General features: G+C 34.3%; 2 protein-coding genes and 1 long non-coding RNA gene across 6 annotated transcripts; all 3 read right to left on the bottom strand.

The window, feature by feature from the left end:
• Positions 1-12,163: 12,163 nt before the first annotated feature.
• LOC107886256 (nucleobase-ascorbate transporter 6) lies at positions 12,164-18,708 on the bottom strand. Of its 4 annotated transcripts, none has more exons than XM_041109035.1 (15): positions 18,575-18,708; positions 17,511-17,645; positions 16,661-16,758; positions 16,358-16,534; positions 15,853-15,953; positions 15,478-15,553; positions 15,321-15,380; positions 14,999-15,183; positions 14,358-14,454; positions 13,692-13,778; positions 13,344-13,402; positions 13,147-13,238; positions 12,983-13,060; positions 12,722-12,882; positions 12,164-12,626 (listed from the first exon to the last, which is right to left on the bottom strand). In XM_041109035.1, the coding sequence occupies exons 2-15, from the start codon at positions 17,614-17,616 to the stop codon at positions 12,408-12,410; spliced, it is 1,596 nt and encodes a 531-aa protein (XP_040964969.1). In that variant the 5' UTR covers positions 17,617-17,645; positions 18,575-18,708; the 3' UTR covers positions 12,164-12,407. The 4 variants fall into 4 exon arrangements, with proteins under 4 accessions (XP_040964969.1, XP_016665631.1, XP_016665630.1 ...); XM_016810142.2 differs by having other exon boundaries at positions 18,305-18,576; XM_016810141.2 differs by lacking the exon at positions 18,575-18,708 and adding an exon at positions 18,029-18,173.
• Positions 18,709-20,485: 1,777 nt separating this feature from the next.
• LOC107887599 (plant intracellular Ras-group-related LRR protein 5-like) lies at positions 20,486-20,864 on the bottom strand. The gene is made up of 2 exons (XM_016811847.1): positions 20,721-20,864; positions 20,486-20,626 (listed from the first exon to the last, which is right to left on the bottom strand). The coding sequence occupies exons 1-2, from the start codon at positions 20,862-20,864 to the stop codon at positions 20,486-20,488; spliced, it is 285 nt and encodes a 94-aa protein (XP_016667336.1).
• Positions 20,865-20,977: 113 nt separating this feature from the next.
• LOC107888031 (uncharacterized) lies at positions 20,978-21,660 on the bottom strand. The gene is made up of 2 exons (XR_001681245.2): positions 21,606-21,660; positions 20,978-21,054 (listed from the first exon to the last, which is right to left on the bottom strand). It is a non-coding gene; the product is annotated as an uncharacterized lncRNA (long non-coding RNA).
• Between the last annotated feature and the right edge of the window lie 1,785 nt (positions 21,661-23,445).

Below are 23,445 nucleotides of genomic sequence, written 5' to 3'. Positions count from 1 at the left end.
GATTTTTATTCAAGTTTTAGGTTACGACTTTCATTTAGTTTTATTTTTACTTTCTTTCTAGTTTGTTCTAGACTTAGGTTATTTTCATTTGTTGTGGAACTCGATTTGTGAATTCATCAAATCTTCTTGTATTGTTGTTTATGAAATTATCAATATATATCAGGATTCTTCTTAAACTCTATTCTTGATCTATTATTTATGTTTATCTTTTCAATCAAGTTTATGATGTTTATTAGATCCATGAGGAACTAATCCTTTTATATGAGATTAGCAAGTGGACGTGGGAGTAATTAACTTCTATGTAGGGTTTCTTAGTGGATCAGCTGGTTGAAATAGGAAGAACTTAAAATCACTAGGCCAAACAACCCTTGGAAGCCATCTAGGTGGCAATGAACACAAAATAGGTATTGTCTATCCATGAACACCTTACCCAATCCAGTTTAGACTGTAAGGTTGAGAGATAAGTAGTTCTTTTTGGCTCATTAGTTTAATAGAATATCGAGAGATCCAGCTAGGTTAATGACTAGTTGATTGAATAGAACCCGAAATAGGAGTTAGTTATGATCACCAAAATGAGTTAGTCTTCCGTCCTTAGAATTGATAAAGTTTACAAATTAGTTTCCCATCTTTATTTTAATGCATTTTAATTATTTTCATACAATATGGTTTTCATCACCTTCGGATTTATCTTAATATAGTTTAATTAAAGCACTAATTAGATCTATTAACTTAGAAATTAGAATTAGTTTAATTTCATCTCCCTTGGGTACAATCCTTAAAGTACTCTAATACTTTGCTATTTAAATCTATATTACAACCTAACCCGTATACTTGCGGAAACAACCTAATGATAATATTTGGTTGCAAGATTTACACTCCAGACGTTAGTACGTCCAAAGGCGGTCAAGTTGTTGGCATTGTTGCCGATGAGGCAACGTTACTAGATAATTTTTACGTTTAATAGAAAAATTAAGAAAATTTTAAATTATAGATACGTTAAAATTTTTGTTTTTATTTTTTACTTTTATTCTTCTCTATTAACATTTTTATTTTATTTGAAGATCTCAATTCACATTTCGGAAGAGAAAAATACCTATTCAGCCAATAATTGAGAATAACTTGGCAGTATTATCATGGACAAATTCGATTATCCGTGGTCTGACAATGAAATTAACTATGATGATGAAATATATGAGGAGGGAGTGGAGTGTATGAAGAATAGGATATTATGGAAAATCAAATATTGCTAATGATAGAGTTGAGCCAACGAAGAAATGAAGCCTCAACAAACCAATGGAATAGCAATAAAGGTTCTAATATAGTCAAACATCCACATGAGTTGTTAGAGAAATTTATAGATATTTTATAGCATGATTTCCCTAAATTTTCCTTATATCCCTTATTTTGCAGGTCACCACATTTAAATGTTTCAATCTCACCATTGATTTTTATTTTCAGTTCATTTTTCTTTAAGTCAATAGTGGACTTAGAGGTGGCTAAGAAATGTCTCCCTATAAAAATGATGGTCTCACAGTTGGTCTCAAAGTCTAGGATTATATAGTCAATCGAATAGGTAAATTTACGCACCTTAACCAACACATCTTCAAGCATCCCTTTCGGTCTAACCAAAGATCTGTTAAATAGCTCTAGTATAAATTGGGTGTTTTTAAGATTAATACTGGCTCCTAGGTCACATCAGGCCTTACCAAAGTATATGTTCCCTATTTTTATTAGAATCGTGAAACTCTCTGAATGTTTCAATTTTGGGGTTATTTGATTAGTGATTATTTCTCCATAACATGTGTTGATATTAACTTGATCTCCCTTTTCAATTTTCTTTCGACCATCCATTATTTATTTTAGAGACTTTGTAATTTTTGGATCTTTTTCTGTTGATTCAATGAGGGGTAACTTAACATTAAGTAATTGGAATAAGTTCAAAAAACTTACGCATTCCATTTCATCCTTTTGTTGTTCGTTCTCCGACTGTAAGGGGAATGGTATTATTGTGGGAACAAGTTAAGTGCTTAGCACATTCTCAAGTTCAATTGCCAACTCGACTATTAGTTCTGACTCAATTTTAGCATCCTCCTTTGGAGCAATCTCTTCTTGAGAATCATTGGGATCTTCTTTATTTTCATTTAAAGTCAGGTCAGCCAGGCTATTCAAAACTTTATCGGTGCAGAATGTTGTTGCCATCGGTTGCTCCTTCTCAGTTTTCCAAGAATTATATTCAATATTGCTCTGAATGCGAACGAACTAGAGTGGATGTTCGACCGTATCAGAACCTTGATTTCTATTCCACTGGTTTGTTAAAGATTTATTTCTTCGTTGGCTCAACTCTATCATTAACAATATTTGATTTTCCATAATCTATCATTCTTCATACACTCCCTCTTCGTATATTTCATCACCATAGTTTATTTCATGGTCAGACCATGGATAATCGAATTTGTCCTTGATAATACTGCCAAGTTGTTCTCAATTATTGGCTGAACAGGTATCTTCTTCTTCCAAGATGTGAACTGAGATCTTAAAAGAAAAGAAAAACGTTAGTATAGAAGAATAAAATAAATTAAATTAAATTAAAATTGCATCTATAATTTAAAATTTTCTTAATTATTCTATTAAGTGTAAAAAGTAAATTTAATCTAGTGGCATTGTCTTCTCGGCAATGGTGCCAACAAATTGACCACCTCCTAACATACTAACCTCTAGACTATAAATCCTGCAACCAAATATTATCGTTAGATGGTTTCAGAAAGAAAATAGGTTAGATTGTAATATAGATTTATACAACGAAGTATTGGAGTACTCCGAGGATCGTACCCAAGGGAGGCAAAACTAAACTAATTCTAAATAGATCTAATTAGTAATTTAAATAAACTATATTACAATAAATCATAAGGTGATGAAAATTCATACTTTATAAAAATAATTAAGATGCATAAAAATAAAGACGAAAAACTAATTTTTAGATTTCATCAATTCTAAGGACGAAAGGCTAACTCGCTTCGGTGGTCATAACTAACTCCTATTTTGGGTTCTGTTCAATCAACTAGTCATTAACTTAGTAAGATCTCTCGATTTTCCACTAAACTAATGAGTCAGAAAGAACTACTTATCTCTCGACCTCACAGTCCAAACCAAATTAGGGTAACATGTTCAAGGATAGGAAATACCAATTTTTGGTTCATTTCCACCTAGATGACTTCCTAGGGTTGTCAAGCATAGTGGTTTTAAGTTCTTTCTATGCCCACCAGCTGATCTGCTAAGAAACCCTACATAAAAGTTAATTTTTCCCATGTCCACTAGCTAATCTCTCATAAAAGAACTAGTTCCTCATAGATCTAGTAAACATCATAAACTTGATTGAAAAGATGAACACGAATAATAAATCAAGAATATAGTTTAAGAAGAATCCTTACATATATTGATAAGTATGTGAACAAAATCCTCAAACGATTTGATGAATCCCTAAATTAGATTATCTAAAGAACAAAATAGAAGCAAAAGTAAATTGCAATGATAAAAGAAACGTACGTACTGATAACTAAAACTAAATGAAGTTGTAAACTAAAACTTGAATAAAAAAATTTTATGAAGTGTTTAGAGTCGTCTATTTATAGGCTCAAGGTTGGCCATTTTCTATTGACCTAATTTTGCATTTTTACATTAAAGTTTATTGTGCAGACCAAAAGGCCCTTGGCTCATTAACTTTCCTTGTCAAGGTGGTTTCACGACACTCTCTGTTTCACGATACCCTCTGGCTTATGTCGCAGCACTGATGGCAGTTTACAGCTCAAGCTAGAGTACAGGGCTATGTCGCGACACCTTCTATCCATGTTGTGACATTGAAGGTATTTTGCTCCTTTTGAGTACTCTACTCACTATGTTACGACATCAAAACTCCATGTTGCAACATTGTGGTCAGTCTCGTGTTCCTATGCCTTCGAATAATGTCCTGCACACTCATAGAATACATTAGCCTTCCTTTAGGCCTATTTTGGCCCCTAAAGTCATATAAATGGCTCAAATTACACTTTTTTTATCTATTACCAAAATATGAAAACTAAGTAAAAACATGATTAAATTGCTTTCATATGATTAAATTGCTTTCATACGATTAAATTGCTTTCATACGAGCTCTTTAAGTGCAGAAAATTGTTTAATTTGCGCAATGAATTGCAGCAAATTAGATAGCCATTGAATCAAATGACTTAAAAGTCTCTCGTGGAGCTCTCATTGTAATGAGAAGACAGAAAAAGGACAAACTATACATTCTGTAAGGGTAAACAGCTACTGGTGCGGCTGCAATTACTGAAGAAATGTCAAAAATCGTCTCCACGTTGTGATGGGAGCCAACATGATGTCATGACACTGGGGCATGATTCTTTCTCTATCGATTCCGGTTCAACCAAATTTTAGCACATCTGACTAGGTCATATGAGTTAGAAAGGTATGGCAGTCTTGTGCAACAGGGGTTTTCTCAAAGACATTTGAGTTGGTAAGTTAGGTTTCTACGAGCATTGTGTTTTTTAGAAGCAAACTCGAGTCAGCTTCAATTCAGCAGTGCACTGAACAAAAAAGGGGACTCTTGATTACTTTCATTCTAATTTATGGGGTCCGTCTCCTAACATCTCAAAAGGAGGTAATAAATATTTCCTAACTCTATTGATGATCACTTCAAAAAAGTTTGGGTTTATTTCTTGAAACAAAAAATCAAAGTTTTTAGAATTTTCAAATTATGGAAGGCACTATTAGAAAAAAAAATACTAGAAAATCAGTGAAGCGATTGAGAACAAATAATGGCCTTAAGTTCTGTTCGTTAGATTTTAATGATTTCTGTAAATAGGAAGGAATTGAAAGACATTGAACCTTTTAGAACTCTACAGTAGAATAGAGTTGCAGAAAGAATGAACAGAACCTCGCTAGAAAAGGCTCGATGCATGCTTTTAAATGCAAGAGTAGGGAAGGAGTTTTGGGTTGAAGTAATAAATTTGGCAAGTTGTTTGTTAAACCAATCTCCACATTGAGCATTGAACGATAAAGTTTCAGAGGAGATATGGTCAGGTAATCCTCCCAATTATTCTAATCTTAGAATTTTTAGTTGTTTTGCTTATCCTAAAGTTAGCCAGGGAAAGTTCGATCCAAGGGTCGTAAAGTGCATCTATTTGGGATACCCTGCCAGTATGAAAGGTTTCAAACTGTGGTGTCCAAAAACCAACAAAACTATTGTTAGAAAATATGTTATGTTCGATGAATCTATCATGTTTCAGTTAGAAAAGGGATCATTTACTTTTAAAGACACAACAAACCAAAATGTCTTGAGCAAGGTAGAGTAAAAAGTTAAAACAGGGGGCGATGTCACAATGACACGAATAGGATCGTCGTCCTGATGAGAAAGCAAGTGACATTGCGATGACACGATGAAATCTCAATTCTTATGAAATTGAATCTGTTTCGAATCAGTTTGGGTCTTCATCCAACTCACAGGTACCCTCACCATCTCAGTTAACTAAATATAAGTTGGTTCGTGACAAGAAAAGGTGAGAAATTCAACCATCATAGAAATATTGTGAAGGAAACCTAGTGGCTTATTCTCTAAGTATTGCTAAGAGCATTGATTCAAACTATCCTTCGTGTTACTATAAGATAGTTTAGGCCTTCGATTCTAGAAAATGGCTCGTTGCAATGGAAAAAGAGATGGAGTCGCTTCATAAGAACGAGACTTGGTGGCTAGTTAAACCATCCATCAGTAAAAGGATCATTGGTTGCAAATGGATGTTTAAAAAGAAAGAAGGTTCAAGTTTTAACGACACTAAGTACAAGGCAAAATTGGTTGTAAAGGGCTACAGTCAAGTGGAGGGAGTTGATTTTCATGATGTTTTCTCTCCTATTATGAAACATACATCCATTTGGGTGCTTTTGGCTCTTGTGGCATCAAACAATCTTGAATTATAACATTTAGATGTGAAGACTTATTTCCTTCATAGTGACCTTGAGGAGGATATCTACATACAACAATCGGAAGGCTTCAAATTTAAAGGTAAAAAAGATCATGTGTGTCTCTTACAAAGGTCTTTATACAGTTTGAAATAGTCTCATTGGCAATGGTATAAAAAGTTTGACTTATTCATGTTGAGTATTGGTTTTTCTCAAAGTAACTATAACAATTGTATTTACCTACAATGTCTTGGTGATGGTTCTTTTATATATGTGCTGCTTTATGTTGATGATATGTTGATTGTGGCTAAAAATCCATCTGAAAATGAGTCTTAAAATCATGCTTAACTATAATTTAGAGATGAAGGATTTAGGTGCAGTGAAGAAAATTTTGGGAATTGAAATTTCAAGGGATAGACATTCCAAGAAATTGTTTTTATCACAAAAAAGTTTCATTAAGAAGATCCTTGAGCGATTTGAGATGCATGACTTAAAACTGATAAGTACTCCTTTAGTTGCATACTTCAAACTGTCAATTTTAGATTCTCCCCAAAATGAAGAAGAAGAGATGTACATATCAAAAGTACCTTATTCAAGCGCAGTTGGAAGTTTGATGTATGCAATGGTATGTACTCGTCCAAATATTTCACATGTTGTTAGTGTTGTTAGTAGATACATTGCAACACCGAGTAAGTTACACTAGCATGTAGTTAAGTGGATATTCAGATATTTACAAGGTACTTCTAACATGTGCTTAGAATTCGGAAGAAGCTTAACAGGCCTAGTCGGATATGTTGATTCAGATTATGCAGGAGACTTAGATCAAAGAAGGTCTCTCGCAGGTTACCTATTTGTTTTTGGGAATTGTGTCATTAGTTGAAAACTTATACTTCAAGCTACAATGGCTTTGTCAACTATTGAAGTAGAGTACATGGAAATTACTGAAACAGTAAAAGAAGCAATTTGGTTAAGGGTCATGTTTAGTGAACTGGTAAGTGAAAAAGAGGCATATATTGTAATAGTCAAAGTGTCATACATCTCACCAAAGATCAAATGCATCATGAGAGAACGAATCACATAGACATATGTTACCACTTTGTTCAAGAGGTGATCATTCAAAGGGATGTTCAGATTTTTAAAATTGGAAAATATGGCGCCCCAAACCCAACCGGGACGGTCCGACCCGAATCCGAAACATTACATTAGTCATCAAAGTGACCCAAAACACCTCACGACTTTTAAGCATGCAATTAATTATTCGTTTTCCTTTTTCAATCAACAACGGATGTCTCATGCTTGCATTCAACTCACATATAGACAGTAAAAAATAATTTAACCCTAGCTGCATGCTTTTTCAAACGAAGTTTACTTAAACGAGCATAAGGGCAAAAATGTCATTTCATGTCCTAACCATGTAAACACACATAAATAATTGATTTAAAGGTGCAATTTAAATCTAAAATATTTTTAGAAATATTTGGTAAAAAATCAGTTTAATTCGATTAGCCGCTCTTAGTTAATTTTAAAAACAAATATAGTAAGGACTAAATCAAAATATTGATAGAATACTGAAATAATCAAGTTACAAAATTATCAGTACATTTATGAAATCAAACATCTAAGACTGTGATATGTGAATTTTCAAAGCATTTCGTAAACGTTTTGGACTCTAATTACACCACCAAAATCTAAGGACTAAATTACAAATTTGTGAAAACTAGCCCTGAAATGGCTAGGCTCCACGTTGGGACGATGCAATATAGCCCATTGGGACAATCCTTGGTATGGGTCCTTTTTCATGACGATGTGACAATGGTGGTCACTACATCGGTCTCTCATCGAGAAGTCATCTGAACAACATTGGGACAATGGCTTGCAGTTTCAACCGAGACCTGCAATTTTCAAGTTTAAGCACTACTACACATACCATTTCGTGCATTTAAGGAAATTTCTCACTCCAAACATGTTATATTACCTTCAATCATCATTTGAAACAAGCTCAAGCACACCATAACATGCCATAGAAAAATTTGACACATTAAGTAATCATTAATGCTAACATACATCTTTAATCTCTAAATCCACTACTCAGCATACCAAATCAGCATCTCAAGGTTCCCTAAGGATTCTAATTGTCTATTTTGAACCATTTGGTCATTTTAGACTTGCCTAAATCTCCAGCATATTGTTTTAGCCATGGTAGCACTTTTTAAACATATTACATGCCACTTAAACACATAATCATCAAATGAACATATCACGCATCGCTAATACCATTCATGAACATCAAAATATCCACAATCAAAGTCCAAAAACATTGTCAATAGCCCGTAATTCTAGTCCCAAAATAATAACAATAATTATAATAACTATAACCCACATTGCATTTATTCCTAGTATTCAAAACCATAAAAACACACTTAACCACAATGCTTGTGTGGATCACTTCCTTGCCCACTTTACACTCCTCAAACTCACTATTTATCTGCAAAATTTAGATAAAGAGTGTAAGCTCAAACAAGCTCAATGAACATTCGGAAGTTCTATTAAGCATATACAATAGCATAAGAGCATACTAAGGCACATTCGCAACCACATATTTAACAAGACAAATAACGTTTTCATGCTTCAATACCGCACAAGTCTAGAAAATTCTCTTACATGTATTTACATACAACAGAACTCATATATAGTTCAAATAAAGATAATTTGGCAGGTTGCGTTTATGAAACATAAAAGTGGAATCAATCACCACACATTGAATAAATGGATCTCCATTACACCAATGACTTAAAGAGTCTAACATGTCCCAAAAGTGTAGCATTAAGCTAAAACTCTCCAACACACCATCATGTCCTGATGAATGGAGCATAGCTCAACATTCTCTTATCTTTCCAACCTATCCCGAGGCTTCAATGCCCAAATCACAAAACACAAAGGTAAGTACTCATAATCCTATGGCATGCCAATTATATCCAACGGTTTCAAGAGATCACAAGGCCAAAATATCCACAAATTCACAAATTTATTTACTGTTTAAATGCACATAACCTCTATTCATATTCATCAATTTCACATCACAATCTCATTCACAATGCATGCTTACTAGATTCTCATTTAATTGCACTCCAAATGCCACAATAATGCTCATTGAGCTATCATACATAAGATCTCATACATGTGTGTTAAAATCAGTAAATCACATACCACATTCATGTATTTTTCACATATTACCTGTTGTACTAGCATCAAATAACACAACTCAACTTACTTAGGCATGATTCCACAACCAAAGCAAAAAGTATAGGAAAGGCTTAATCTCAAAACTTAGGATAGGGGATTAGGTTAACCCTAATTTCCTGATTAACACTATGAATCGCACATACCAGCAACGACTCCGGAACACTCACCGATCACACTTCCGCTTACTAGTCGAAATTTCAAACAAGCTTCTCTTTACCTTTTGACTTGCTCATAGAAGCTCTTGATTGATCCGACACTTTGCACGCACAATAAACACATTACAAACTCATTAAAAATAGCCTTGAACACAACCAAGCAGTAAGAAAAACACGAATCAAGCCTCTTCTTTCTCACTACCGAAAACTATCTAGTTTTGCTGAAATTGAAGTTTCGACATCTAATCTTGTTTCTAATTCTTCGTTTGATTTCAAACATCCAAGATATCATTTAATTTCATATCTAAACCATTAATTTTACCCAAATCCACGGATCTAAGATTTCCAAAAAATTCAAGCTCTCAAGAACATGTAAAAGAGGGAAAATGCTTTATCCTTAAAAATTCAGTAAGGATCTATCAAATTGAGGCGAAATACCTTGTAATTAGGTTTAAATAAATCAAAAAATCACTTTGAAACAACAGATTTACTCAAGATTACGATATTTTCCATTTTTTAACCCAACCTTGCTTTAAAAACATTTAATCAAAATAAATTTGTATACAATCGTTTAAACCTCAAATTGAATTAACAACACATTTTGCTTAATCTTAAAAAGTCAAAATATGACCTTAATTTGTTGGAAACAACGACCTACAGCTCTAATTTGATATTAAAAGCAAGAAAAGCAATTACAAAATTGGGGAAGAAAACGTGATTTTCCTTTGCAATTGGGGGATATTGTGGTGTTTGGGAGGTTAATAAATCTAAAAGGATAAGTCAATTTCGAAGGAAACTCTCTAATATAGGTTTTCGAAAAATTTTTTAATGGGTTTAGGTTTAGGAGAGGGAAGAAAATGGTGGGTGACTCCATGTAGGAAAACAATTTTCAAAAATTGGGCTATTTCCCTATTGCTCACTCATTGTTTCTTCCTTTTTCCAATTGGGTCCTGCTTAATCAAAGCCCACTATTTTCATATTAGACCTTCTAATTAAACTTTGTTTTAGCTTAATTAATAAAATAAAAATCTGATTATATTTTTCTGATATTTTAACTTATTATTTACAACCTTAATTTCGGTGTCCGACTCAAACCCTTGGTTTAACAACCCGATTCTACTAAACCTATTTTCGGGATGTGACAGCACAGAACACAATCCGACTAGCATGTTGACAAAAAGTCCTCCAGTTTCAAAGTTCGAGCATTGCTTGAACTTGGTAAGTATCTGACGAATATCAAATTAGGACCATAATACAGCTTGGCAAGGGAGTTAAGTCAAATACGAGTCAATGTGGAGATTTGTGGAGTTGTGCCTCACATTTTTGACCAAACAATGTGTGATGTTGCAACGAGGAAGTGTTCTTTGTCTCTAAGAGAAGTTGACGTTACGACGAGAAGAAAGCCCTCGTCCCGACAACACAATCCTCCTTCGTCCCGACGATGCGGTGCCACGTCACAATGTGGTGACGTGCACTTCAAGTTTTTCAACTCTTCTTCTCCTAGTTAAACTCTACTTTTTAATTTCTCATTTAATCTCTGAGTTATTCTAGTCAAATATGCTACGGATTTCAGCCTATAAATAGATCTTAATTACCCTAGGTTTTACAGAACAAAAATATTTACATTGAGAAAATTCTATTCTTTGTTTCAAAAGATTTTTCTTTTGGGACTTCTCGATTTTATTATACTTGTTCGTTGCATACACATTATGCATACACATTAATTCCCAACAGAAACTATATATTAATGCACTACCTCTTCTGAAGGAGCTTCAAAGACTGACACCTTCCAATCTCTTCCAACCGCCACATCTCTGACGAGGCACCAGAAGACATAAAACCACCTATTTCAAACATTTCAAACATTTCAAACATGTACGCTAACCAGAGCAATATGGTTGTCCCGTGGCGCTGGATGGACGAAAGAGACCTAACAGACATTCAATCCTACCTAGCTAATTGGATCCAAGAATACACCATAGCAGACCCAAACCACAAATCAGCAATTCATCGATTGATCATCACCCTCTGGCAAATACGGAAGAACTAGAACGCAGTACTATTCACTTGAACAAAACTGCATCCTATTCCAATGATCCAACGAATTCAACACTATCACCAAAACTACAACACTACCATCACTTCGTATAACTCGGATCGAATAGGAAATTTCACAACCTTCCTGCAAGCAAAATGTCCTCAACCCAACAGACGGCCTCCCTCCATCCTCAAGAAACACCGTTCATCTAGGTCATCTCACTTATGCATAATCAACACACATCAACATATGACGCCGCCATAGCACTTGAAAGCTACAGACCTCCCATATTCCTGGCATCCTATTACAAGAACGCATCCAGAATTCACAGCCAAGTAGTTTTTGCTCGTTTGGTACTAGGCAAACTTTATAAATTGAGAATCTACCACGCCCATATTTCTCAGTCCAACCAGAAATGGGAGGCAATCTTCGAATTCTGAATTCCGGTACATTGGAAACTAGAGCCCATCTTGTCAAACATCAAGATATTGCGGACAACGATCCACATCAGCCTCAAGTCTAGCCTGCATCCTCTTACAACTACAGTACTCCAACTAGCACGACAAGCTGCAGCAATCCACCACCAAAGACTAGACACCTTAACTAATTGTACTATATGCTGTAATTATCTTAATACCAAAAAATAAAAAAAATGATGCAGATTGTGCCATCGGATTCGCAGATGGCGTTGGAATGTCAAATGTAAGTGAATACAAGGAGCGGCTGAGCGAGTGAATGAGTGTAGTAAACACTTGTAAAAGCACACATCAAACAAGACAGAGGCATTAAAACTACTTCATTGCTACTTCAAATCCGCATGTCTCCATCAGATTTACAGCAGAAATTAACAAAACGAAACAATTCAATAAATATTCTGAAGTCTCCTATTAAGGGAAACACTATGTTGTACGGCTATAGCGTGTGGTAATACAATTCACAACAGGGAAGCAATGGTTGGTGATTGAACGATGTGATCCACAAAAGGGATAAATTACTTGATATCATTAACTTCTCATCTTATATCATCACACAGATGGGAAATATTTGTTTAGATTGAAGGGGAGGGAATAGAATTCTTCACTCCTTGAATCGCCCTTAAATGACCGGAATTTGTCCCACCAATGCTTACCTCTGTCCTTCCTGATTGCGCTGTCCTTTCGATGCAAAGTGTTATCAAGGAAATATGCCAAGCAACCCGCCACAAATGCTTCGGATGATAAAGGCACATTTACAATGTCGTTGAACTGTTCAAGGAAGGCATAAAATCCTAGTCATAAGGCAATCGTAACAGTAGGTTATTCAAGATTAAAAAGTTTTAGAAGAGATTTAGCATGAATACCCATCTCGCGCCTGTGTGAACAGGACCATAGCCATTGATTGCAGTATACTCATTGAAGTACTGTGGCACGGATAAGCCCATAAAAACAGAGAAGCCTAATATAAACTTCGTACGGAAGCTGTTCAGGTTGCAGAACTGAAGAAAACTAAGACCTCCAGCACCTGCAGAAATGCAAGGAAATAGTGTACTTAAATACTTGAAAGAGCTTATTGTAAATCATAGGACATATTATCTCATAAACAGCTCAAATTGGACCCATACCAACATAAGCAAAGAATAGGCAGTACAAAGCAGCAATAATGGGTGCTGGAATTGAAGCAAAGACGGCTCCGAATTTTCCTGCATGTTAATTATAAAAGTCAACTAAATATGGAAAAAAAGCACAAGGTCTAAATAGAGAAAAATCTCATAAATCTGCAAATTACCAAGAATGGAGAAGAAAATCATAAATCCAGCTGAGATTTGGACAACCCTTCGGCTGCCAACTCGTGTTAAGGCTAAAAGACCAGCATTTTCTCTATAACAAAACAAAAGTCAGTAATCAAATCCTTTTCTACTTTTATTTATCGAAGAGGGAAATAGCAGGCACCACAGTAACATTCATAGCTAGTTAGAGCCTTACACGGATACCGAGGATCCATTGACAGTTCCAAACAACCCTGAGACCAAAATCGCAACACCCTAAAGCAGGCAAAAGAAAACGTACTTAGCAAAAGATAAGAATTCAATATCAACATGGAACTGAAGTTTCAGAGAACTGATAAGCAATTTCCAGATGTTAAATAGAAATGCAGATTCTCTCTCCTGCAGCAATGATGATGACTGAATGCATATGAATATATGTAATTTTAGGCACAAGGTTAGCAGTGAGGCAATTCCATGTGATCATGAAGTATACGACAGCCAATTTAATTAATTATATTAATCACACAGATATCTTCACATCATAGTACAAGCTTTATCAAACTACCTGCCAACCAACACCACGGCTAAGAATAGATGGTGGCATTGGAGTTGCGCTAGCATATCTTGACACCGCAATAAAAGCCCCCGTGGACTGGTCATGACATTGAACAGGAACAAAGTTAGTACTAATTATTGAATAACATTGCAGTTAACAATCAATTTCCTAAAATTAATAAAAATTTGCTTTTGTGCATGTTTAAACAGACAATTAGAACAATACAATCGCCGAAGGAAACTGAAAAATGCGATATTTTGCCCCTGGGGATGAAAACAAAAAGAAGCTTTAAGCCAGTTCATACTAGAGTTAAAATACATAGCAGTGGAGGAGAGAGTCAATAAGAAATGACATAAAAGGAAAAGGATGGCAATAAGAAATCAGCTTAAGCTATTCGGACTTGGATGTGAGCATCATATATGGGCAATATGTCCAACACATGTATGTTTTAGGTTTACTATGTTTTTTCTATGTAATTGGAGGATCCTTGAAGGATCACATCCCCATACCTATGTCTGAAAATGTCTCAGACATGGTGTTCAATATAGGTGCCTCAGAAAAAACAAAAATGATGACAAGGGACACTCAATTCAGATTTTTAGTTAGCAAAAATCAGAATTAGAAGGATGCATTAGAAAGGTTAATATACTTCAAAAGTAACAGAAGAAAACAAACCTCTACAAGAGCAACAAAAGAAGCCATCATCATAGCAAAGGCTTCACCAGCATCAAATGAAGGTGCTCCCCATTGAAAGGGATAAGGAACTCTTATCCTGCACACTGCTAATTCTAGTAAGGAACAACTTATAACTATGCCATTCTTGACAAATGATATCACATTATGGTAAAAGAAATCATAAGTTTCTCATCAAACATCGAGTCCAAAGGCGGCTTTTTCATTTTCATTATTAAATTCATAGTACCATTTAACTTGTGAAGCAAACCCGAGACCAAAACTTTTAGACACTTCTAAACCAATTACAAATTAATTATAGAAAGCAAGTTGTCTCAGATTCACTACATTCAAAACTTGATCCAACATGTACCAAGATAGCTAATTGGTAAAAGCAGAATTTTCCTCAGATGGAAAATATAAATATCAGTCAGGCAAATCAGTTTGCACATGATTTAAATGGGTGACCTCAACCATTCAATTGCTAGTGTAGCCCTATGATTTAAGAAAATGTGCCATAGTAGCAAAAGTTCTTCATATGTACCTCATCCCGAAATAAATAATTAATAGGTTAAATCATGCATGAAATACCAATTAAGAAACACGAAGAGGGCAACTGCACTAAAGATGCTGCATGAACTCACCATGGAGCAGCATCTATTAGACCAGCACGGTCAGTGCGGCAGCTTATTTGTGTTTTTTGTGCTTTACCATTATAAGCACCACCCACAGTGAGTAAATGAGCATAAATCCAAACAATCACCACTGTAAATATGACAGCAAAACGATCAAACACATGTTTCCCAGATTTTACCACATGAGGCATGTACTGCAAATAAAAACAAGACAAACAATGATTATTCGATAGAACTTAGTTCTGAGGTCAACTGAAATCAAAAGTCACAAATATGCAATACTGTAACTATAAAATGGATGACAGCAGGTCCTGAAAATTATTATAAGTACCTGAGAGACAAATACTACAAGAATCAACTGAGGCAGTCCAATCTCCACACATTTGGCAACCTATTAATTGAAACAATAGTCAACATCCATAGTGCTGATGATATAAAACCATGTCAGGCTATCCGTTCACATAGTGTATCATATAAAGCAGACTTACCCCAGGAAACCCAAACTCATAAAGCCCAAAACCAACTAGGGATACCAAAGGAACAACTGAAAGTGGACTTAAAAACCTGAAAACAATGGAAAAAAAGTCATAAAGCATGTATGATTAGATTAAGTTAACTGAAAAAGTCGCACTATAATATTTGACCATGTTCTGGATATACTATAGCAAACATTCATGTGAATCATGAAGCAAGAATCGGTCCAAGAACCTATAATTTAGAAACTGAATCCACTAACAACAACTATCATTAAACATGTAAGACGAGCATAAAATCAACCTAATTCCAAATTACTTGGAAGGATAGACAAATATAGGCAAGCTGGTCAAGCTTCCCCTGAAATATTTAAGCACTAGTCAACTAACCTAGTAACATTACGCCAAAGGCCACTGAAGCCAAGGACAATCTGAAGAGTTGAAGCAACAATGAGGGAACCCTGAATTGCCCGCATTATCCTTTTAAATCTCTGAAAAGGCATCAAAACACATTATTTAAACAAACCAATAAAAACACCAATATACAGAATGTTAGTGTTCAAACCGGAAAACTTAATTACTCATTTGTCTGTAAATATGTTTTTCAAGAAATAAAGTACAAAAAGCATCTAGTACATGGTATCACATTAGAATGAGAAAGGGTTGTAAACTCCTATTAAGAAAAAAGGGAATGCATTCTAAACATCTTTATGCTGTTCTTTCAATAGAATGTTGAAGAGTGAAGCCATATGGTATCACATTAGTAATATTCAAGCTAGATAGAAATTGTATCCCTTATTGCAATTTGGTAAGTGCTAGCTTCTCCAAATTTATAAGTAACTTTGGCAATTCCAAACAGGCCAATTATAGTAAATCGGAGTTTAGATCACAAAACCTCAACAGGATCTGAAGTGTCACTGAACCGACCAGCAAGGATTATAGAAATTGTTGTTGGGACAAAGGTATAGGACCCTCCAATCACAGCAGGCAATCTAGACCCAAACAGTGACTGCAACAATGTGTTCAAACCAGCAACAAAGAGTAGTGTCTGGATCACCTTTGCTTTCTCCTCCTATAAATGTCATTGCAATAACATGATTGAAATTATTATGTCCGCCCAAATTACCATAGTAATCAAACTAAGTAAACATTGTTGATTCTTCATGTTTGATTAATTTTTCATTTTTGGTGGCCCTACATTTCCACCTCCCATCTGGGGAACAAGAGAAGAGGGAATGATCACTGTTGTGCCAAGCATCACAAGATAATGCTGAAAACCAAGAAGGATAGCCTCGGCTGCATCAAGTACCAGATCAAAATGTCAAAGAGATTAGTTGCAATTATTTCCTACCAGCCAACAAATGCCAATGATAATAGCAGTTAATCACATAATTGCAAAGTGAATGCATAAACACAATAGGAATTTCAAGTCTTCGATCCACATCAAGATAATAAATGAAAATTCCTAAAATGCCTGAAGTAGAAATAGGAAGACCCCACAGAAATTGATGACAGCAAGGATTGAGAAGGAAGTAAAGGTTAAAGACAAATAGAAGGACCAAAAAGTAGAGGGAAATGCTAAGCAAAATTAAACCAAAAGAAAGCCAATTAGCAAATAGAAGTTGGCCTCAGATTAACTCTTATCAAATCAATAATCATACGACTAGAAGTACCATCCTTAATTACCACAGATACACAGAGAAAAACAATTTTTTTAATATATATATACACACACACACACATATTAAAAGTAAGTTTTTTTTGGGGGGGAGAAGAGTGGCTTTTCACTTTTCCATAAAAGGGGTATTAAACCGAAAGAACCCAAAAAAGCTACTTTCAGCTAAAAAAGGTAGAGAAGTATAAACTCCAAAACAGTGACTAACACCAAAGTCTACCTAAAACATTCCCTGGGATTCACAAGAATCATACCGTAAAGCAACCAAAAATCTAATATAACACCTGATATACTGAACATAGAATTTGGAATCTAAGCTCTCACAAAACCAATAAAAGGGGGAAAAAAGAAGAGCAGGTTAGATGGAACTTACGCCATGGAGGTGGACTCGTAATGCAATAAGAAATGTTGGGCAACTGTTCTTTCGGTGGATGTGGTTGTGGCTCAACTGCTTTTGCTGGAGCTCCTCCCCCTGCCATGATCTCTCTCTTTCACTCTCCTTTTCTCTCTATAAAATAAAATAATTCTTAAAATCAGCAAGAGCAAACTACTAAATCTGAGAACCACCCAGATCCCAGATTCTGAAAAAAGTAACTAAACAACAAGAAACTAGAGAAAAAGAAAGCGAAACAAGATGATCATTAAGGCCAAAAGAGTGAACCATTGACATAATCAGCTACTATTATAGAGCTAATAAAACGAAGAAAAATAAATAGATGGGAGCGACCTGGCTATAGGCAAGGAACAAATAAAATGGAATTAAAGATGAAGAAGATGATGAAATCTTAACAAAAGATTTCTTGCAATGTAAGAGAAAGCTGAAATGTGGGAAACAAGGAGGAATTACTAATTGCATCACCAAAATACTAAGCAAGAAAAGAAGGCTCTTACAGAGAAAGAAGGAACCTTTTGTAGGAAAGAAAAAACCTTTTGACAAACTTCAAAGCAAAATCAAATGAAAAGGCATTAAAGTCAATAATGAATCATGTTATTGTTACCCCACACTACCGATAAAGTTTTCCAGCAAAAAAACAAAATAGCAGGAAAAAAAAATCAAACAAACCAGTTTTTTTAAGAAAAGAGTGAAATGAGAAATTTTTATAAGAATTCAGAAATGAATAGGCAAGTTAAGATTGAATTGAATGAGGAAAACAAATGCCAACTTACTTTGTACTTTAAGCTGTTTTTCTCTGTTTTTTCTTTTCCCTTCTTATATATATGAAGCAGAATTTTTTTTTCCTGTTATGTTTTCAGGAAACTACGGATTCTTAAGTACACGTTTAAAGGAAAACAATTTAGCTAACATAACATTCATTCATTGTTTTTTGGTTTTTGCATCTGTAATGATTAAAGCAGAAAAATGGTAGAAACTTCACTCAAATTGCATACAGACAATGTAAAGAGAGGAGAGAAGTGTTGGCAAGATCAATTTTCCACCTGGTTTTTGATGAACCTACACGGTTTTTTCATTGAAAAGGCGGGATTGACCTCAGAAAGTTGGCAACGTTTTGAGAAAAATTGAGGATCCCATTATTGAAGGGTGTGGGTAGTTTGGGGAATTAGAAAAAGGATGACCACGTGGGGAAGGGAACTAGGATGCCCTAAAACCAAGAGCCAATGGAGCAAAAAGTGAGACTTTTGTGGGGGAACAGTCAAAGCAGGGGCCAACATGTTCCAATCAAATTCAAAGAAGACTCCATTAAGTTCATAGGCTTTGAACCAAAAAAAAGGTCATAGGTAAAATTGAGGGTACGTTTGGTTCGCTGTATTGGATTAGAGGTGTATTGGATTAGAGTTGTATTGGATTAGAGGTGTAATAGCAAATCAACTGTTTGGTTGAATGTAATGGAATAGAGGCGTAATAATAATCTTGTGTTTGGTTGAATGGAATAGAGGTGTAATAGCATAATGGAAAAAACTAAAATGACTAGAATACCCTTACCATAAATTTGTTTTGGTAAATGGTTATTGTTATTGTTATTTAAATTTTAATAAGATTATTATTATCAATAATAAATAATTTAATCATATTTAAACATAATTATTATTAGATATATTATAATTAAAATATAGAATTTAATAAAATTCTTAATAATCAATATTCTTATATGAATTTACTCAAATAATAATATATGATACTATAAAATATAAATTAACATAATTATTATTAAATATATTATAATTAAAATATATAATTTAATAAAATTCTTAATAATTAATATTCTTATATGAATTTACTCAAATCATAATATATGATACTATAAAAGATAATTTGAAATAATTAATATTAAATATATTTTAATTAAAATATATGATTTAATAAAATTTAAAATAATTATAACTAATAAATTATCTTATATGAATTTGTATAATTTAAAATAATTATTATCTTAGTCAAAATATGACTAATTTTCCGAAGCATGGGAAGAGGATTTATCTAGTAATTTTAAAATTTATCTCAAAAATGCTTAAATTAATAAATTGCAAAAAGAAAAAAGAAAAAATCGAGAGGTATTTGGGTCAGACTCAAGTTATTTCCAAAATGTGTTCGGATGCTTAAATTAATGAATGAAAAATCACATAAGCGATAAAGTGGCAAAACATTTGCATATTATACAGCTTTAAAGAAACTTAGAATACACAACAAATGATGTTTGCATTCTAAAATATGGTAAAAAATATATTGCTTTAACGAAAATACAACAAAACAGATCCCAATACCATGCCCCATGGTTCTAAATTTACCCACTCTTACTTCGACCAAGCGACCGTATCGATTTCAGCTTGTGCACTCCTATATAATTCCAGTCTCTTCGCAAGAGCGGATCGGCGTTCCATGATTGCTGGATCCTCATTCCGTAATGCCGATAATCGTTTTTGCTACAAAAGAAATTTCCCAGAAATCATTCACTGATCATTTGTTTCACCAAAATAAGTAACAGACGGTAAGTTGACTCTTATAAACCTTGAAGAATACTAAACTCAATGTCAAAAGATAGAAAAATAGCAAGCAAATTTTATTTGGTACATGAACAATATAAGCAAAGATGGGAATATACCGGAGTTTCACTCATAGCCTTGTGAACCAGATCCTTCAGAATGGAATGAGTCTGAAAAATGTAACAAATGAAATCAATCCAATTTGAAGCATCAGTCTATGACCAACATGATCCCTAGTAAACCGAGACCTTAATAGCAGTTAAAAATTATCAACATTTTTTATGTAAGACAACTAAATAGTAGAGGATAGCAAGAATATTGATACACATACAATGCAAACAATCAAATTAAAGCCATCATTTATTGTACCTGAGAGACCAGCCTGTTGAGATTAGTGTAATTCATTGGTTACATGTTGTCGTCTGTATTTGTGGTCTGGAACATCCAACAAATCGAACAAATCCTGAACCAAAAACCTTTCTCCTTCTTTGGTGGTGCTGCCTTGGTATCCCTCTTGGCAATGAGATCAGCCATGAACTCAACAACAGCCTAATGTAGAAAGAAGTTGAATGAGTTAGTAGCTCATAAGAAATCAAACAGGCAAGGTCCCAGCAAGTTAAATTTGTAGCTAGATTAGCATTACCTGAGCACCCAATTTGATTACTTCTCTTGGTGGAACTTCCAGGGGAGTCTCATCAGCTCGGAAAACTCTCAATTTCGACAATAATCTGAAAGACTCGGGTAAAACTCTGATCTGGTTGTCACTTATGTCCAACTCTTCAAGCATCTCAAATTTTTTAAATCTGAAAAAGTTTTTCCCCACATTCAATTGATCTCAAGAACCAAAATAGATATTGAAGTAGGACAATACGATGAGACAAAATAATTTGTTTGTTTTTCCTCTTAATGTCATCACAGTACTCTCTTGCAAGCACATTAACCTTCCTTTGATCCATGCCTAACTGGCAAATGTCCGCCTGTCCACATAAAGCAATTACAGCAGCTTTAGATAAATAAAAGTTTGAATTAACATTATAACCTACAAGAAAACATAGAATGTACACAAGCAAGGGTACAGCTTGTAAAAAATAGTCCAGAATAAACTGCAGAAAAATGGAAGGAGATCAATAGCAACAATGCTGGAGATCCTTAACAGTTGTTTTCTACTTAAACTGTCAAACTTAAAATAGCTATGTAGAGGAATATAATAGTAAATTTGGATCTTCAATCAGAAATTGGAACTTTCTTTATTTGGACACATTGAGAAAAAAATTCCAATTACTCCAATAAAAGGATACCAAATGATGTCATAATGAAAATTCTCAATTAGAAAAAGAAAATGAAACAATGGATATCACTTAGAAAATACGCCTAATAAGCATTTATATGGTTAACAAATTGAGTAATTCGTAGAAGTAACTTGAAACAGAGTGACACTCGCACTTTTATTGAGATTTACTTATAAATCTACCTAAAGTTCTCTAAAAGCCTTGGAATCAGGAAAGGATAAAATCCAGAGCAGAAGCACCTTAAGGAAAAATATGTCAGCACACTGCATGCATGGGTAAAGAATTTGGGCAACGATAACTCATCTTGCTCACTACGGCCCATAATTTGACAACACCTAGAAAAACACATTTTGTATTCGGAGTCAACAAAAGAATTACTACAAAATATTAATAAAACAAATCAAAAAGATCTTATTAGCCCCACACCTCATTATCCTAGGCAGCTTGTTTCTGCGAGCTATATCCATTACAAGTGGCCAATACTCTGATGCCCTGGAGTTAATTTCATCTGAAGACCAGAAGAATTCAACATTTAAAAAGAAACACAATAAATCTAAATGTAGAGCCACAGTATATGAATAAACAAAGTGAATGAAAGAAGTATGTTAGAACTTAGATCTGAAAACAAATGCAGCAAACAACATAAATTTATTGAAAGGGAAATATGCATATAACAATTGTTTAAAAAAACAATAAAATCAATAAAATAACTACGAAGAAGCTAAAACTTTGAAGTCAAATAATCAGAAAAAAGTTAAATTGTCAAATTTCAATCTGTTATGATGTGTTAGGAATAAATAAACAAACCCATAATTAGCTTTTCTGTATAAATCAAATCCATCAAAGAGTTGATTCAATTCTGAGATTCAATCCCTACATCTACAGAGAAATCAATATAAGAGGACTATAAAATTTTGAGGGAAAAAAACTTAAAGATTCTAAAAAAGAAAAAAAGAAACAAAGAAAAAAGAAAAAAGAAAAAGTAGAATACCAGAGCAATGTGCATTCTGGCAGAAGGCTCGAAGCCATCATAGCAAATGGGTTCAGGTTTATGATTTAGAAGATTTAGCAGTTCATCCTCTTGAATACATTCTTCCCCTACACTTCTTATAATCTTGAACTTTTCTTCTAAACTCATCCTAAAACAATGATTTCAAAATATATAAATATATTTACTCGATTTCCATCTATAAAGAAATAGAAAAACAAAAAATTACAACGAAAATGACTCACTGTGGAGTTGAAGAGGAGGAGGGAGGTTGAGAATCGACGGAGAGAGACTGCATGCCGAAAGACGGTGGGGTCTGATCCGCAGGAGATTGGTCCGCCATCGGTTCAGAGAGTACTGCAACGGCGTTGGCAAAGGGTTTACAATACAAAGTTGTGATGTCAAAGAGAGGTAAAAAAAGAAGGAGAAGACAGCGAGGAGAATGGAGAAGAAAGCTAGAAGGAAGAAACAGAAGACGGTGGATTTTGGGTAAAACAGAAGCGTGAATGGGGAGGGTAAAACAGGGAGGGTAAACTGAAGCGGCAGCTAATCTGGGCAAAAGAGAGGGATTAGAAATCGGTGGTTTTCACCGATTAGGAAAGTAATGTATTACACGCGTATTAGCAATACATTGAACCAAACGACGGAATAAAGAGGGATTAGGTAGGGCCCACCGATTAGAGGTGTATTGGCTATGCCAATACATCCAACCAAACATGCTCTGAAGGGAGTTTTGCCCCTTTCAGTCTAAAACAGAAAATTTAATATGGCCACCTACCGGTTTTGATTCAATCGTTAGAGAAATAGTAACCAAGATTTTGAGAACCAAATGATGATGATTAATTTTCTATTCAATCAATTTATTTTATTTAATTAAATAAATAAATTATTAAAATATTATAAAAATAGAGAATATCAGTTCAATCAATTTTGAGCGATTTGTAAGTTTACTGATTTAATCCCTTACTTTTGACCAATATCTTGATCAATTCCTAATCCAACCAACTAGTTTACCCTATTTTTGTAATCGCCTTATTTTTAGTGGTGCCAAAAAAAGGCGATTTCAGAACCTTATTTCTATAAACCGGGTC

This window comes from Gossypium hirsutum, chromosome A03, assembly GCF_007990345.1.
Source record: "Gossypium hirsutum isolate 1008001.06 chromosome A03, Gossypium_hirsutum_v2.1, whole genome shotgun sequence".
Lineage (NCBI taxonomy): Eukaryota > Viridiplantae > Streptophyta > Magnoliopsida > Malvales > Malvaceae > Gossypium > Gossypium hirsutum.
Note: the sequence above shows the minus strand (reverse complement) of the source record. Positions and strands in the feature narration are given on the sequence as shown.